Source organism: Halyomorpha halys, unplaced genomic scaffold (assembly GCF_000696795.3).
Source record: "Halyomorpha halys isolate HHAL.00 unplaced genomic scaffold, Hhal_1.1 Scaffold425.1, whole genome shotgun sequence".
NCBI lineage: Eukaryota > Metazoa > Arthropoda > Insecta > Hemiptera > Pentatomidae > Halyomorpha > Halyomorpha halys.
Window position 1 is genome coordinate 789346 of NW_027114575.1, and position 17968 is coordinate 807313.

At 29.9% G+C, this 17968-nt stretch overlaps 1 protein-coding gene across 7 annotated transcripts; it reads left to right on the forward strand.

Moving 5' to 3' along the window:
* The first annotated feature begins 693 nt into the window (after window positions 1–693).
* Window positions 694–17968, forward strand: LOC106682570 (snake venom serine protease rhinocerase 5). 7 transcript variants are annotated; one of them, XM_067051743.1, is made up of 9 exons: window positions 694–862; window positions 4833–4966; window positions 7955–8023; window positions 9057–9128; window positions 11585–11755; window positions 13315–13432; window positions 15649–15780; window positions 15859–16020; window positions 17643–17968. In XM_067051743.1, exons 1-9 carry the CDS (start codon window positions 731–733, stop codon window positions 17931–17933), a joined length of 1281 nt encoding a protein of 426 aa, XP_066907844.1. In that variant the 5' UTR covers window positions 694–730; the 3' UTR covers window positions 17934–17968. The 7 variants fall into 7 exon arrangements, with proteins under 7 accessions (XP_066907844.1, XP_066907845.1, XP_066907847.1 ...); XM_067051744.1 differs by having other exon boundaries at window positions 13327–13432; XM_067051747.1 differs by having other exon boundaries at window positions 847–862; window positions 7955–8020; window positions 9059–9128.

Sequence of the window (17968 nt, forward strand, 5' to 3'; positions counted from 1 at the left end):
TTGCATTGCGCTTCTTTTTTATCTGTTTGCCGATGTGATTTTGTTACCAATATCGTTGAGAGGAGGAAAGCACCTTCGGCTGTTTTTAAAAAAAGAGCGTTGATGTACGGACGGTACAAATAATTCAATAATTAATAATTGCGTTGTTGAAACAATTTACATTAGAGTATGGAGTTAATCACAATGACTTCTGAAATAAATAGTGAAAATATATTTTTAATACAATAGTTTATTTCAACTTTATTTTAAACTTGGTTTTAAAAATTTGCCCATGTAACGAAGAAAGCCAGAATAAGGTTGAAAATGACAGCAAGATGTTAATCAAGACGTTACTATAGACTGATTGTAAGTATATACATTCATTATATTGTTGTAAGAAGAATGCGAAATAAATATATGCATGCAAAATTGATATGCCATAGAGAATATATTGCGATTGATTAATAAAAGTTATTTTTCCTCTAAGAACGATAAATAAATCGATTAATTTAAATAAATGATAAAGTTTCATTAGTGCCTCTATGCAACAAAAATTTAGCTGAGTGCATGTAAGATAGGCTACTAGGCGTATCAGGCCCCGTTCTGGTTTTGTGAATCAATAAAATCAATAGATTGATCAGAAGTGTACATGGAATTTATCTGATAGGCTTGTATTAAGAACGAAAACTACTAACCAGTCATATGATATTTTTTTTTTGTTTTCATACACATTGTAAAATATGTTTAAGTAATGTTTTTGAGTAAATTTCTGATGTTTTTAATACCTTTGGTGAACAGCCAATATTTTGAAGATGATGCATTTTCAAACGGGACAGGTCTTAGGACTGGAGAGTACATTGATATTAAAAAATATCCTTACATCGTAAGTTGCTTTCTATATATGACAGTGAGTGTTATGCAATCTAGAGTGAAAGTTCATGACGTTTAGCAAATCATGAACATTTTACCAATATCGGATCGTATGGATTTTTATTTTTTTGGATCGTATGTTTTTACCACTAGTAGGATCGTACGGATTTTTTTAACTTATTATAATTTTTCTCTTTTTTGTTCCAACGTTGGTTGGAGGTTAGTTGGTGAAAATCGATCCAAGAAAGTCTTAATATTATTTCTACGTTAGTGTTCAAAATATCATTATTAAAACATCAGTGTTAGTTCCATTTTATGATTACAGGGGAAAAAAAGAGGTATCTCACATTTTCCGAAAGTTTCAGGGGAATAATGATTATCTTGTAATCACAAACTCTTTGTACTTTACGCCAATAAATTAACAAAGATTTCATTCAGCCGTTTAAGTTCATTTTTCTCCCATTTGATTTTACCATTATGTCCTCCATCCAATTATCTATCATAAACTGTTGTTATATATTTTAAAAAATTGAGTTATCTCGTTTCTCTTTATGTGGTGTGTCATTTATAACAAGATGACTTTGGAGCGTATGTCTTCCTTATCTTCACGTTTGGTCGTCAGAGTAGATAAACATTTCAAAGGGCTTGATAGTTTGCTGAAATAATATTATAAGAACCTGAAATTTTCTGATGAAACATTGGGAAATTTTTATAGCGATGTTTCCACATTGAGTGTTCATTTTTATTTGATGTCATTATTATAGCCGCTTCTTATATTTATTCGCCAGTACATGAAACATTTTTAGTCCCATGATTTTCAACGACCCGGATATTATTATAACGATGCCTTAATGCGGTATCAAGGTTTGAACTGGCCTCAGTCATCCAAGGCAGTGTCTTTATCTACACCTCATGCCATAAAAAACTATCATGCTGGAAATCAAAGTTCAGGAACTATTGTAGAGTAATAAGTATGCTGTGCATTGTAGCAACCCTAATATATTTCAGTAGCATTTCTGTTTAAATGAAGCACTTCTCTATCTCTTTCTACTATGAGTATGAATACGGCAATAATGGAAATTTTTAATTTTTTCGTAATTCTGTACCACACCCATACACGATCATGTCATCTTCACCTTCAGATTAAACTTGGCACAATTGTTTCAGTTATTATCCTAATAGCACCTCCGCAAATTTTTTTATTACCTTATAGGTTTTGTTAAATTGATTATATTTTTTTTTTTTTTTAGTTTATTGCTATTAGAAGTTTCTGAAAGGCCGTACAGCATGTATTTAGAACATTGAAAATATTTTATTAAAAACTATTCAAGATATCACCAAGAAATTTTGCCAGATTATCTGCCAAAAATATATAATATTTTAGAAAAAGAAACGTCTGCTAAAAAATATAAATCTACCATTCCAGAGATGATAGAAGGAGCATATATGTTTTTAAATAATCTAAAATATATGAGTAATGTGATTACAAACACGGTCACACCCACTTAGTCATATTTTTAAGGATATTAAAAAAAGTATAAAATGAAATAACAACAGCCCAATCAAAGATAGTGATGTTTTCGGGGTCACGTGGTCCGAATATTCTGCTGTAATTGGCTCCACTGGATCTGATTGTATTTGAAACCAAGCGCTTGCGGAGCAGGTCTTAACGGATGTTTAACGAAAAAGCTTTTTATTGGATAGAAGATGAAATCATCTGACGGAAACAGTGCCTTATTCATTTTGTGAAAAAATTGACCCACCGTTTTTGTGATTAAGCCCCTCATATATAAGTTAGTAGATAAGTAAATTTTTATATTTTAAGGACTTAGGTATCTCGAATGCTATGAATTGACAATAATGGGTTGAGAAAGAGGTTAAATTTAATTATACAAATATTCTGGGCATTGATTATTGATAGTTGTTGGCTCATAAATATGCTGGTGTGATACGGGCGTTGATGACCAGGCTGTTAAACGCCCTTTCAAAACTAACAAACAAACAATATGCTGGTGTAGGGAATTTCACGATAAGCATCTGGCGGATCTGGATCGTACGGTAGGTAAGCAGCCAAGTTCAAACAATACCTGCATTGGCTTGAACTCAGTACTCTTATCTCCGAGCCATAAACAGCGGAAAGGTAAAAGTGTTAAGGAGATCAAAAGAACGAATACCACCTCAATGTTTAGGGGGGGTTATGGTTTCCGCCCCAAAATACGACCATCCAATGAAATGGCTGAGAAGAAAGTAGAGGGGAGGAAATAATTCCATAAAAGAGAATACGAAATGGTATTGGTATGGTGAGACAGCTCAAGAGGAAAAAGCTAAGAACAGAAAAAGATCTTCTAGTGATGTCGTTGATTCGCGGCCGAGAGTATTGATACTAGTAGAAGAAACATCGCTAGAAGAATTGAACCTAGTATGCATTCAAACCAGATAAGTCCTAATAGTCGTGCATTATATGCAATTTTTGAATGGTAAACATATTACATAAAAGCTCAGTATTGGCAATTAGAATTCCAAGTATGAATTAATAGTAATTTATAATTAATATCTTTTGTCCATAAGCTTTCTTTCATAAATACACCTCATTTGTAAATAAATGTGATAAATCTAATGTATGTCTACTTGATTTTATGGTTTAAATACCGTGCATACTGATTAGCATAAGTTACTAAATTAGTAAGCACGACCCCTTTGGAGAAAATATCCAACGATTAAGTATACACAATTATATTTAGTACACCATAGGGGGTCTGTAGTGTCTAGTTTTTTATTTAAATAGATAGATAATAAATTTATAGGAACAGTGGGACGGTTCCCATAAGAAACCTCAAGAAATATATAATACAGATATACAAATACATAATTTCTATGTATCTGTGAGGGTTTCTCAAAACCCTCATCGGCGGTTCGCCTGAGAAATGTAGAATAACGTAAGGAACGATAAATTGTTCAAAATACTCATAAATTATTGTGTTTTGTTTGTCTTTTTTAAATAATTTAGTGCTTATTGAAAGATTTTTTCCACTCCATCTAATCTATTCTATAGACATCCTGACACGAAGGAATTCTCCTAGTCAAAAAAAAAAATTAAATAGCTATATAGGTGTCTTACAAAACGATAATTTGGACCAGAAGGATCAAGAATTTGCGTTGACTTTATTATTCTTTTTAGTTTACTTTAAGTACTATAAAGATCGTATACTGATTTATTAATTTCCATATATGTTTATTTATGGTATACAGAAATCAATCAGGTTAAAAGCCATTTTTTTTTTCTTTATCGACTATTTTATACATTTTAGATTATTAAAAAAAAAAATCGACCAATCTATCATCACTAAGTCAGCAGATATTGTAGTTTTTATAAAAAAAAATTAAGCATTTTTTATACTTTGAAAAAATTATATTTAAATATTTTTTTGGAGGCTTACAGATATTTTTCTCTGTTTTTAGTTATAGCGCGCAACCTTCCTGCAAAATTTCATGATGATATCTTGAAACACATCACCATAAATATGACTTAGTTTCAATAAAAACATTATAAAAATTGTAAGTCCACGTTAAAGGCGTGCTTTCCAATAGCAATAGGGTACCAATAAATTAAAAACTAAAAAACAATTTGATAAAATCTATAAATGTTAGAAAAAGATAAAATTATCAAGATAGTAGAAGTGATTCTATTACTATCCTGATAGGTATTACTATCAGGATAGTATATAATCTACAGTTCCCAGTTTCAAATACGTCTGAAACAGTGGCTGTCATGAAAATACTTATTTGATACATGTATTTATTTTTCTATTTATTTATTTTTACATTAGTTGGGAGAGAAGGAAAAAAAGGTTATCTTCACTTAGCCTGTATTGCTAAAGATTCACTTCTATAATCATAAAGACTTTTAATATTTGATTTGATTTTAGATTTAATCTTCTCATTGTTTTAATAATTCAAATTGATTTTAATAGCATTTATTTCAGGTTTCAATCCGCTTTGCGAGATCCAGAAAAGTCATTTGCACTGGGATATTAATAACATTTTCATGGGTTTTGTCAGTTCCTTATTGTTTTATGTTGACTCCTGATCATTACAAAAGAAAACAGGATGCTTATGGGTAAGCCAAATGCGTCCTATATGAAGTCTATTTAAATTCAATGTAATTTTCTAATTATATAAATAGTATTACAATATGGTTTTCTTCGTTTAATGGAAAACTTTGTGCCATTGTAAACTGATTTTATTTTTTCTTTTATTTATTGCTATTTACAATTGTACATTCATTATACATCCAGTAAATTGTACATTTATACATCCAGTAAATTTGATTTTAGTTTATAATGGAGTGATTCAGGTGTGTAGAGAAACTACCCATTGATAGTGTAAACTTATTTATATAAGGAGGTTTTTATTTTAATAATCACTTTCGGAAACAATGTTTCTTTTTTTCATCTTTTTTATTATTACTCATTTTATTCCATTAAAACAAAATAAAATGATGACCAAAATAAATATTATATGATAGGTACTATAATTGAAGACTTAATTATCAGAAGATTTTCTTATATATCAGAACATATAAATTAAATTCCTAGAAATTAAGAAACAAATAAACAATTAAAGTTGATAAAACAATCTAGGATGATGGTCTATGAATTGATACATTTTTAAAAATTATCTTAATTATTGAAATAATGTGAAACTTACGCGTTTATAAATTTGTATATCTACTATTATATAAGGACAAAAGCTAATGCTATCTTTCCACTCAAAAGAGTTACGCATTGCACATGCCAGATTTCAATAAAACTTTCTTTGGTGATGCTAGGTTGAAAATATTAGACACGTGTACATGGGTTCTTGCCCATGCGCCTTAGGAAGCAAGAATATTTTACATTATATAATTTTTTATTGTACCCTTCATTAAAATAAATTAATACATCATACATATATAATACGTGAAATGTATTATATATGCTCAAATGAATGAGATTTATTATACTGAGCCTTCTCCCTTTGATTGCTTTACAAGGTGTTGATATCAGTCCAGTTAAGGTGGTATAGTCTAGGTACAGCCAAAGGCTACGCCATGGAAATTAATGGACGTTAATTCTTATGTTAATTCTTTTGTAAATGTCGCCTTTTTTACACTTATAAATTCTTCATTATCCTATACCGCCTTTGCTCTGCGTGTATTTAATAGTTATTACGAGTATAGTCCATTCGATTTGTTTCTTTGAGAAAAATACGAACACAAGGTTATTAATCGTATTAAATGTAAAAATAAATTTTAAAAAATCATAAATTCCATGTAGTACGCAAAAAAAAAAAAAATTAATTCAGAAAAACCATGTCTGATTCATTTTTATCGTCCTCATAAACCCTCAAATACAAATTTTCATGCAAAAAAAATTTTTTTACTTGGTCCATTTGGCAACTTCATTCGAATTTGTTTCAGTGTACTCACAGGTTTATGAAAAATATATTTTGTTTAAGCCGGCCAGGTAAAATATTTTAATGTTTTATACTAAATTGGTTAAGGTTTTTGAAGAAACACTCCTTCCCCCCCGGACCCTCCCTGGTAAACCCCCGGAGAGGGTTTAAAAGTCCTACATTACTTTTGAAATATTAGCTTAAAATGGGAAGGAGAGACTTTGAGATAGAGCAATATTTAAAAAGCGGCTGAAATTGAAAAACGGCGAGAGTGGGGGGTTTGATGCCTTTTTTTTTATGATCTCCTCTTGTGAGATTGTGACATGTCGTACATCGACCAACTACTCATATTAGAAGAAATATGAATATTTGTTTGCCAACCATTTGGGAAGCGATTTTCGGTTTTGAGATTTGGTATACATTTAAGCTCATTTATTAAAACTAAAACTATCTAAGACCGAAAACTAATCGAATTATAGATTATTATCTAACCATGACATGATAAGAACACAATATTCATTATAATTTAGGATAAAATATTTCTTTATGGGAAAATAAAGTTGATATCCGTTTTTCGCACCTCGAAAAAAACCCTAAATACGAAATTTGAATAAAAAATAATTTTTTTTTCACCTCACAGGGGCCTTTTAAAATCACAAAAATGCAATAACTTCAACATGATTCCATTAACCAACAGAAAACTTACGATCTTAAACCAAGATCGTATAAATTGTACGAAATGGAACAAAGCGGACCAATTCTTAGACAAATCAGAACCGAAAATATAATATGAAATGTTTGAAAACTTTTTATTTGTTTAAAACTACTCTTTCTCTATATTAGAGGAATTAAATCTCAAAGATATTGATATGGTTTACAAGAGAGAATATTCAGCTTTCTATCTTGGATTTGAATAAATATGTAAGGAGTTACTGTAAAGAAATGTGACTTGATTATTCCAAAAAAAAATATTTTTGACCTACTTTACAGGAAGCTTGTTTTGGTTATTGTAATTTTGTATACGTTGAAGCTCATTTATTAAAATTTATCTTTTGATACCTAATGCTATAGATTTACAATAAAGCTGGGTTCGGAAAAATATCTGTTTAGTGCGGTTTAAAAAAAATCCACCTAAACAAAAATGCATAGTTTTTCAAATAACATAACAACTGTACATCTCTGGAAACATTATAGCTGCCCACTCGAAACGTGATTAAATATTCCGCAAGACAAAAAAATATCATCAGAGAGGTTTTGCAAAAATAAAGCATATTAGATTTTAGATAATCTTCATTCAGACATTTTGTGGTAATTTGTTTCTTCAGTGGTTGGTTCTTTTCTTTTTCAAATCAATTTCGGATGTTACACTGTTAATCAGATGCACTTGGTCATTTATCCATTATGCGTCTGAAACAGTTAGGAACAGTCCAAATTTAAAGGGGCTAAAACCGCGAGAGATAGCTGCTAAATACAAATGAAACTTAGTCGAGTATTGCGGGAAATGTAGTCGTCCAACGCCGTACTTATTCCGTTTTATTGCCAGTCGTCGCAGACCATGGTCTAAAATACACTTGCATTTGTTAAGATCTCTAACTATTTATTACGATTATAACTCAACTAAAATACTGAATTCTAACTTAAGGCCTTCAATACTAATTTATTTTGTTTTTAGTATCATACCTCCACACATTAAATCCTTGGCCAAGCAAAGGAGCAAATCGATTTCAAGAAGATCAGCGCAAGTTATCTAAAATATTTTCTGATTCATTAAAGATAAAATAGTAAATAGGGACGTATGCGAGGTTGTTAAAATAGTGCTACTTTAACATTATTAAAAATAAAAATAGAATAAAATTTGTATAAAATACTATATTAGATGTCACTATTCAAAGTATTTTATATTCTGGTTATTTTTTTTTTTTTTTCAATTTGCTTGTAACCGACACCAGACTTTATATGTAAATATCAGTCTAATATTCTAGCTTTGTTTTGCTAAGTGTGTTAAATTATTATTTTGTATCATAATTTTAAATCTTTTTAGAATTTTGAAACCACAGTTCATAATAGGATGAAATAGATACAATTGTTAAAATATAATTTTGAATAGATTTCTTGGTTGCTAATAGATAATTTTCTCACTAATTCTTGGTTGCTAATAGATAATTTTCTCGCTATTTATTGGTTGCTAATAGATAATTTTCTCGCTATTTATTGGTTGCTAATAGATAGTTTTCTCATCATTTATTGGGTGCTAATAGATAGTTTTCTCGCTATTTATTGGTTGCTAATAGATAGTTTTCTCGCTATTTATTGGTTGCTAATAGATAGTTTTCTCGCTATTTATTGGTTGCTAATAGATAGTTTTCTCATCATTTATTGGTTGCTAATAGATAGTTTTCTCGCTATTTATTGGTTGCTAATAGATAATTTTCTCATCATTTATTGGTTGCTAATAGATAGTTTTCTCACTATTTATTGGTTGCTAATATTAAATTCGTTGGACCATTGTTTCCGTTCCGGATTCGGCCAAATTCACATTTCCTTCAGAATTTTATTTCGATTTACAACAACCTAGTATGTTAAAAAAGGGGAAAACATATAATAAAGTAATTTATTTTCCTTTACATTTTTTGTAGTGCGTTCGCTCTAACTACATAATTCATATTTTTTTTGTATTTCTTTATGCTCCATCACCTATAGTTAATTTAAAATCTGAATATTTTAAATTTATGGATATCAATCTATTAACTAACTGTTTTTATGATCATTTTTATAGGGGGCTTCATTAATAACACTCAGTTCCGGATCCAACAACCGGAATTACATTTAAAGAACCAAAATACGAGGTAAGTTGTCTATAAAATCATAAATATTTACTTAATATGTGTAGAAAAAACATTGATAAAGTTGATCTGTTAACAGTATTTATAAAGTAATTTAAAAAAAAGTTTAAGAAGTATATAGCTCATATAGCTATTTCTTTTTGCATAGCTTTAATTTCATTTTTTGAAAATTATCCTTTTTCTATTGGGTACGTAATTACATATATTTAAATAATAATATAATTTTAATAAATTAAACAAAGGGTTGTTAATATATTGTGTAACCAAGAAATTCGTTTTTCGCATAACCCTTCTTGTAGATTTGATTCACAAACGACAAAACATTAAATTTGAAATAAAGTTGTGAACTACTTACCCGTTCCAATAATCCACTGGAGTTAGCACATGTTCTTAACTACCTTAATTGGATCCTGCAACTAACCTTATAATGCTCCAAGGCAATATTTCACTGGTATACACATATCATGTCCCTGTAATATGTATGTATTAAACGAAGTAATACAGGAGAATACGAGAAAAAAAAATGTAACCTACGTAATAGAAGTTTCCAGAAAATGCAATTTTCACTGCAGAAAATAATAGAATATACATATAAAAAAGACAAAACAGTAAGGAAGTCATACTGACATATTAGTATAGAGGGGAAACAAGTAAGTTATTTTACCCCGATTTTTTTAATAACTTTAATAAAAGCTACGGATAATTACTAGTCGAAATCGATGAGTCTGCCAACTAGAGTTTGGGCGAAGAAAAGATAGCCACCGTTTCAAAACATAAAAAAAAAATTCATTCTATGCTCCATATCTTTGAAACTACCTATAACACTATAAAACCTAATATTTAAATGATTTATTAGTTTTTCTAGAGTAAACTAGAGTAACTCTAGAGGTCTACTAGAGCAAATTTACTAAAATATGAGCCATAACAGAACTGTTAACGTTCGATAGTTCCCAAGCTACAGTTTTTTTTTGTTTTTTAAATAAACAATGTACTGAAAAATCAATAGTTAGTGAATTTATTGTGGGGAGTCTATCTCAGGACCCATTAGACGTACAGATGTTTGCGAGCACTCAAATTAAAGCTCGTTCAGTGAAATAAAAAGTAGTTTATGACGTTTATCTTCGAAGGAGTAGTAGTTTTCATGATTGCTAAAATAAATGTATTTCGGACAAAGTTTCATATACAAAATGCATATTAATATGCAAATATCATTAAAACTACTATCCCTACGAAGGTGAACATTATAAATAACATTAAATTTCATTATATCTTTATTTATTTTAGCAAATTTACTCTGATTTAAATGATGTTCTATTAGGTTTTTCAGTGTTGTAGGTAGTTTTAAAAATATGAAGCTTCGGATGAAAAATTAGGTTTTTTTGTTTGCTTTTTAAAACAGCCACAATTTTGTATTTTTCCTAACTATGCTTGGCAGACTTATAAATTTTGACTAGTAATTATACATAGTTTTCATTAAAGTAATCAAAGATTTGGATAAAATAACTGGGCTCTAGTACTATATGTACTTGGCAAACCTTTGGTTCATATTGTAAAAAAACATAAAATATAAAAAAAAAAAAAAAAATACATTAATAAGAAAACATGCTCTAAATTAGAAGACATGTGTAAAATTTGATGGGAACAGTATATTTAAAAAGCGCCTGAAATTGAAAAAAGGCGCAAAATCCTCCAATTCCGCTCTCAGTGGTAGCTTTACTTATCTGACTTTTCTAACAGACAATTATAGCCAATAGGTTGGTCGATATATGATGTCGTATAAAAAAAGGCAATCCATCTCCGCCGGGCCCACCACGCTAAAACCCCCGGGGAACGGCGGTTCTATATCACTTTTGAAATATTAGCCTAAAACGGGAAGGAGAGACTTTAAGATAGAGCAATATTTAGATTGAAAAACGGCGGGAGTGGATGGTTTTATGCTTTTTTTTTGTGTGTTATGATCTCCTCTTGTGAGATTGTGACATGTCGTACATCGACCAACCTACTCAATACTAAAACGGGAAGAGGCAACTTTAAGTTAGTTAAATCGAGCAATATTTAAAAAGCGCTGGAAATTGAAAAACAGCATGAAACCCACAATTATAGCGCGTAGGATGGTCGATGTAGGATGTCGTATAAAAAAAGGCAATCCATCTCCGCCGGGCCCGCCCCGCTAAGTCCCTTGGAGAGCGGCGGCCCTATATCCCTTTTGAAATATTAGCCTAAAACGGGAAGAGGAAACTTTAAGATAGTTAAATCGAGCAATATTTAAAAAGCGCCTGGAATTGAAAACTACGAGAAAGCCCAGGAAGAAGAGACTTAAGGTAGTCAAATAGAGCAATATTTAAAAAACACCTAAACTTGTAAAACGGGTTGAAACTTTTCTCTCACGTAGCACCTTTCACAAAAAATATTAAAACACAAAACAATTTATTTTATTTTATATTGTTTGTTAAATGCAGATTAGGAATATATAGCCCAATTAGAAAAAGAATTCCTCATTATGCACCAGTTTTGTTCAACATTGACCCGGAGACAACAGAAAATCCGTTGACAGAAGAGGAGCTGAAAAAATCTGTTATACATCTAGAACCTGAAACCTTCAGAATAATAGCGGGTGCATCTTCTGTAAGGTGAACATTATTATTTATTGTGAATAATTCATACATAAAATAAATTTATTAGTTATCAAAAAGCTTTAATATTAATGTTGATGAATCTTTATTTTAGTGATTTTATTTATTATGAAACGGGTCTTAGTCCAGTTAACAGGGGTTGGTAAAGAGTAATATCATATAGGTTTCATTCTAAACAGCTCTTTTTGTTTTGTTTTTTGTTTGGGGGGAGGAGGGGGTGAAGAGAGGGGAGTACTAGATAGGATTCTGAATTTTGCCTCCCCTATCAAATATGTTAATTTCAAGTGCAACGTATTGCACATTTTTTTATTTTTTGCTTACGTCTAATTAACTATGAGCTCTAGGACAAAAAAAAAACAAAACAATAAAAATAATCAATAATTCTAAAAATTTTATATAAAAGTGGTGTTTATTCATAAGCGAACGCTTTAAGAGCTTGGACGCGTTCAATTGATCCTATCAGGCCGAATTTCGCTTATTCGTTTTAATCAGGACCAGATACCGCAAATTTGAAGAAAAGCCGGTTAATCCGGAGTGTGTAAAAAAATAAAACTTCAATATTTAATTTAAATGTTTGGTAAATATTAGAATTAAAAACAAAATTTTAAATTTATTTGACCAATTTAAAATTTCTTTTTTACTAACTTTTATATGGAATATACAAATTCAGGTTTTGTGGTCTCCTGAGTTCAGCAATAAATTCCGAGCATAAATGGCACCCCAAGAAAAAAACTTTTTTTTTAAGCGGAAATAAGTTAAATCAACGAAGCTTAAAAAATATTTTTAATACTACTTATTCATAAATGAACTTTGTCCTATATGCTATTTTTCGTGATAATTTGAAATATATGGACTATCATTAAAATTTCAATTTTATTGATACAAAATAAAATCAATATTGCGATGGATAATTTCGTAATTCAGGAAAATTAAACAAAGATACTGCTATCAATATCCCTCTAATGTTTAAGTAGATTTTTTTTTATATCGGAAATTCTATTAGGATAAAAGTATCTGATAGGTTATGATTCCAGTCTGAGACACACAGAAATAAAAAAAAAAAAGTGATTTAGTAAATTTTAGTTAAAAATGAAGTAGATTTTAAGATCTTGTATTTATTCATGAGTTGATCAAGACAGAAAGAGGTCCTAAACGGAAAAAAATGTTTGGTGCCTCGGCAAAAAGATATTTCAAGAAAAATATGTCAAGCACAAATTTAAAATTGATTATTCTATAGAGGATTTTTTTAATCTATTCCATCATTTCAAAAATGATTATGTTAATTTATTTTTAGAGCTTGGAACCACATGGGTCCTCTTTTGCTCCCGGGGGCCATTTGGCAAGTTCTCTTACCGCAAAATCAGTTCTTGTTTATAACCAGTAATATTGTAAATATAATGAACTTTCAGTGATATATTGTAAAACAAATGAACTTACAATACGAAGATATTGTTAATATAATGAACCCAGTGATATATTGTAAATATAATGAACTAAGTGATATATTGTAAATATAATAAACTTATTGATATATCGTAAATAAAATGAACTTTCAGTGATTGTTTCAGCGCAGAAGGACAAGTTCGAATCGGTGAAAGGATTGTGATCCATCCAGATTTTAAGTTATCAAAGAAAATGCAGCGGAGTTCGAGCCATGAATTGGCTTTGATAAAGGTCATAATAGTTATTAATATGGTTGTTCTACTTGTGAAAAAAAAGGTTTTGATATACTGGGATTAGACTTCTCCACTTTTGACTGGGACTATTATTTATTTAATATTCATGCATTCACCATGTATTTTTTGGTTTCAGCCATGGTATTCGTAGTTTTTATATTATTAGAGTGCTACCAATGGGTAGTTTCTCTACACGCCTGTAACACTCCAATTTAACTTAGATCAGATTTACTAAATGTATTATAATGTACAGTTATAAATAGCAATAAATAAACATTAAAAAAAAAATTATATTATTGCATAATAAATTTTGGGAAGGTTCATAATGTTGGAAATGTGGTGAGTAGTTCTGGATACTGAGCTATACATTTAGTGAACCACTAGAAAGTGTATCTGAAGAATTATCTTCATTATAGGTTTTTTTATGACATGCGTTTGTCAACATTATGTATATTCAATGATAGATAATTAGTTGAAAAAAAAAATCACAAATTGCATTTACCACTCAGGAAAGCGAAAATTTCATACAATAAATTTTTACTTTTCTATTATTGTAAAAATTCATGTTTCATGGTTTCTCAAGGTGCAGATAACGAAATTCAATTTTATTCCTGCCAAGAATACATTAGTTTAACAAAATATAACTAGTGTACCATACGATTGAGATTACGACAGATCGGACAAACTAGGCTGTCTCCGATTTTCCTGTCTCAAAATTGCTGTTATATTTTTCCACTTTTCTCCTTAAATTAATTATCAAATTCTTCTGATTAAATCCATCTTTATTATTATTATTTATTTTAGTGTAACTATTATTCATTTATTAATATGCATCTATGGTATGTTTTGAACGGATAGTTACATACTACCTATTGCCCTTGAGTGTGACAGATTATATTATTTTTCAATAGAAATTTTTTTAGATGACAAACAATACAAAAATAAATGCCAACCGATTATTATAAAGCCCTTAATAAAAATTATGGAAGTTTATGGTATTTTTTTTACCATTTAATATTTTACTATTTCTGAATGCCACTTAATAATCTAAATTAGGTATTAATATGCTCTTAATTTCCTTCTCCAAAATACGTTTTCACCATTTTTTGAAGATGGATTTTCAATATTTACCATAGTTGATTAGATTGGGCACTTAAGCTAAATTTATATGAATTATTTGGCTCTGGAGTGTAGATAGATAGTTCAGAATGAATGTTCTGAAGGACTTAAACTGAGATAGAGATTTACAAATTTATTATTTAAAATTATTTAATGCTAAATTATAAATAATTCAATCTTTAACAGAAACTTTTTAAAAGTACTGGAACTAAAAACACCTTATTCAGCCTGGTTTATCGTCGTTTAAAAGTGATGGTTTTGACATGTTGTTTCTAGAATGATGGGTTGATTTTTATATATTTTTAAAATTATTTTAAAAATCATGTTGCTGATTTTTTTTTTTTTGGCTGTAAAAGTTATCAAAGCGTAAGTTGCGATATAAATTTCGAAATTAACATTTTAATAGCCGGGTAATAAGTTCTGTTAGTACTTGAACACTTAAAAATCAATTGCCCCTATCGCACCCTACCTGCACTAAATCTGGACAAACGACTAACCTGGAATCCTCACACAAGACTGAAAAGAAAGGAAACAGCACGCCGATTTCGACTATTACATTACTTACTGGACAAACGGTCTAAACTTCCAATCAATTACAAAAGACTTATCTACATGACTGTAATAAGGCCAATCTGAACATAAGGAGTTGACCTTTCGAGCTCCATTAAAGCTTCGAATTCCTCTCGTATCCAATTCTTACAATCCAAAATCCTTCGTAAAATCCTTAATGTTCCTTATTTCGTCACGAATAAAATCATCCATAAAGACCTTAATGTTCTATATGTAACCGATCCAGAACGAACCAGATATCAATCATTCCACTATAAACTTCCTCACTATCAAAACCCTCTAGTATTTAACCCAGTGTAGAAATATGATTAGATTGCTACAAATGAGTAGTTTCTCTACATGCCTAAATTTACTTAATGTGTTTTATGTAAATATAGTTGTGAATTGTAATAAATAGAAAAAAAAAATTCAATAAAAATTGTTTACCTCCTCCAAAATAACAGTTTTCATTTTTTTTTTAATATAGCAGTGAGATATGAATAATTCATAATGAGATATTCATTCATTTTTATTTTATTTTTTTAGACAAACATGCCTTTCGTAGAGCAGGAAACTGTTCAAAAAGCACCTGTTCTCCAAAACTTCTTATTCGAGAAAAATCCATCGAGAAGTTGTAAATTGGTTGGTTGGGGGAGGGGAAAAACCATGAAACCACTCGTATGTACGCCTTATATTTCCAAATTTATTATTTTTCCCCCTAACGATCTTATTTTTCATCCTATGCGTAATTCACAGCCACACTTGAAGACAACAATTTCCCAAATAAGTGTCCAACTTTTCAATTCTTCAAAATGTCGTAATATTGAAAAGAGGTACCGCAGAGGTATTCCGGATGAAGACGAGGAATCTTCGTTCTGCTCTTATGATGAGAAAAATAATGCAATTCCAGTTTGTCAAGTAAGTTATCAGTAATAACATAAAAATAACATTGACACTGCCTGCTTGTAGATGCCAGAATACAACTGCCAACTTCGTTGGATTTTTCGTGAAAAATAATTTTTTCTATTTAAAATAAACATATGTTTTCTCAGAAATATCAACCCGTAGTACCTATTACTAAAAAAAAAATAAAAAAAATTTCAAGTGCAAGGTGACAAATCAAAAAATATACAATAATTATAATTTAAACACATATATGAATTACCATTTACTCCTCTGTTGTTTTTAGTGGATTGTTTTAAAGCACTGGAAATATTTTTTTCGTTTTTAATAATAATGCTTGTTAGTATATATATATTAATTTCTCAATAGCATTAAATGAGTAAATGCTTTATGGCGTAATTAAGGACGTTAACTTCAAAACGTTTCCGAACACCACAGAAATTCTCTCCAACCTGGAATATTAGTGAACAGATATTAGTATATTAGTGGTATGTCTGTGCGCTCTTAGGGGCTTCGCTCCAATAATTACAAAAATTCTGTGTTCCGTACTTTCCATAGAATGTTTTATTAACATAACTCCAAATTATTATTATTTATTTATAAAACGCAAACTGACACTTTGGAGCATTCCTCAAGGTTCTCTTGGACATACAAATACTATATTAAGATTTTAAGTGCGTGCTACCTGTGTCCATGTCCATACAATAATATTGTTTTCAAAAATAGTATCTTAGAATGAAAGAAATACTTAACAAGCCAACTGCCCTTGTCGCTTAAAATAAATAAATAAATGTCATGCGACAAAGGTAGTTTGGCTTTTTAAGTGTTCCCTTTTAAACTAAGATATTACTTTTTTTTTAAGCTCTGATATTGTATAAATATGGATACAGAGTACACTTAGAATCTCAAATATAGTAAAATTTGTATGTCCAAGAGAACTATGAGGCGTTTGAAAAACTTTGCGCTTTTATAAATGAATTAAAAATAAAATATAATTTGGAGTTATGTTAATCATTTTATTTGAAGAACCGATTAAATCTTTCTAGGGAGGAGTGTGGTTATAAACATTAAGTGAACTACTACAGTTGATTGATTAGACAAGATTACGTTGATAGGTTGTAGGGAGGTGGCAAACCAACGAAATTGGGTTGTTTGATGAATAATATCACATCATATTCGCATGAATGATCGTCATGGCTCAACTCCGTTTGACATTCTTATACAGTGGTAAAGCAAATCCTTACTGTTCTGCTATTTTAGATTACGCTTTGATCTTTCTTAATCATGAAGAAAAATAGTCAAACTGGATGCTTTTCCAGTTTACAGATTTCGCTACGTCTACAACTTAATCATTTTATACTGTGTAGTTGTTATTTTGAAAATTAATTTAAAAAAAGGTTTAAGTTTAAAAATAATATCTCATGAATTATTTTTGTATTATGGTAGGATAATGATAATAATAAAAAAATTGATACCTCTTATAATAATGTACGAAGTGTTTTTATTGTTTATATTTTTTGATAAATACAAACTCTCAATTTAGGATAAAAAGAATTATTTTAACATAAGTAAAAAAAAGCACTCCTCATATTTACATTGGTTATGTTTTTTATATATATTTCTTTCTTAATGCACAGAGCGATTCCGGTGGTCCATTGGTGTGCAATGACAAAGTTGTCGGCCTCATGTCATGGCTGAGAACTCCACTTTGCTATTACAATAGAACAGAGTTCATCCATACCACTCCAATATATTATTGTAAGATCTATTCAGACCTGGCGTGGGTTAGACAAGTTCTTGGAGAAAGCAGTTCGCGAATGAAGATACAACTCGAAGATGATCCTAGCTCCAGTAGTTCGCTTGGAGGTTCAGGAATCAATGTAATGGTCATCATACCCCTTGTTATCATGTTCTTTATTGGCTTATAGTGAAAATTTGAAAATTAAAAAATCAATTTTTCCAA

Bases quoted from the DNA above. Each gene is read 5' to 3' on its own strand.
- LOC106682570 (XM_067051743.1), top strand. From the start codon at position 731: ATGTTTTTGAGTAAATTTCTGATGTTTTTAATACCTTTGGTGAACAGC. The intron at 13,433-15,648 runs GTCATAATAGTT...TTATTTTTTTAG, and splicing joins ATGAATTGGCTTTGATAAAG to ACAAACATGCCTTTCGTAGA. The intron at 16,021-17,642 runs GTAAGTTATCAG...CTTAATGCACAG, and splicing joins ATGCAATTCCAGTTTGTCAA to AGCGATTCCGGTGGTCCATT.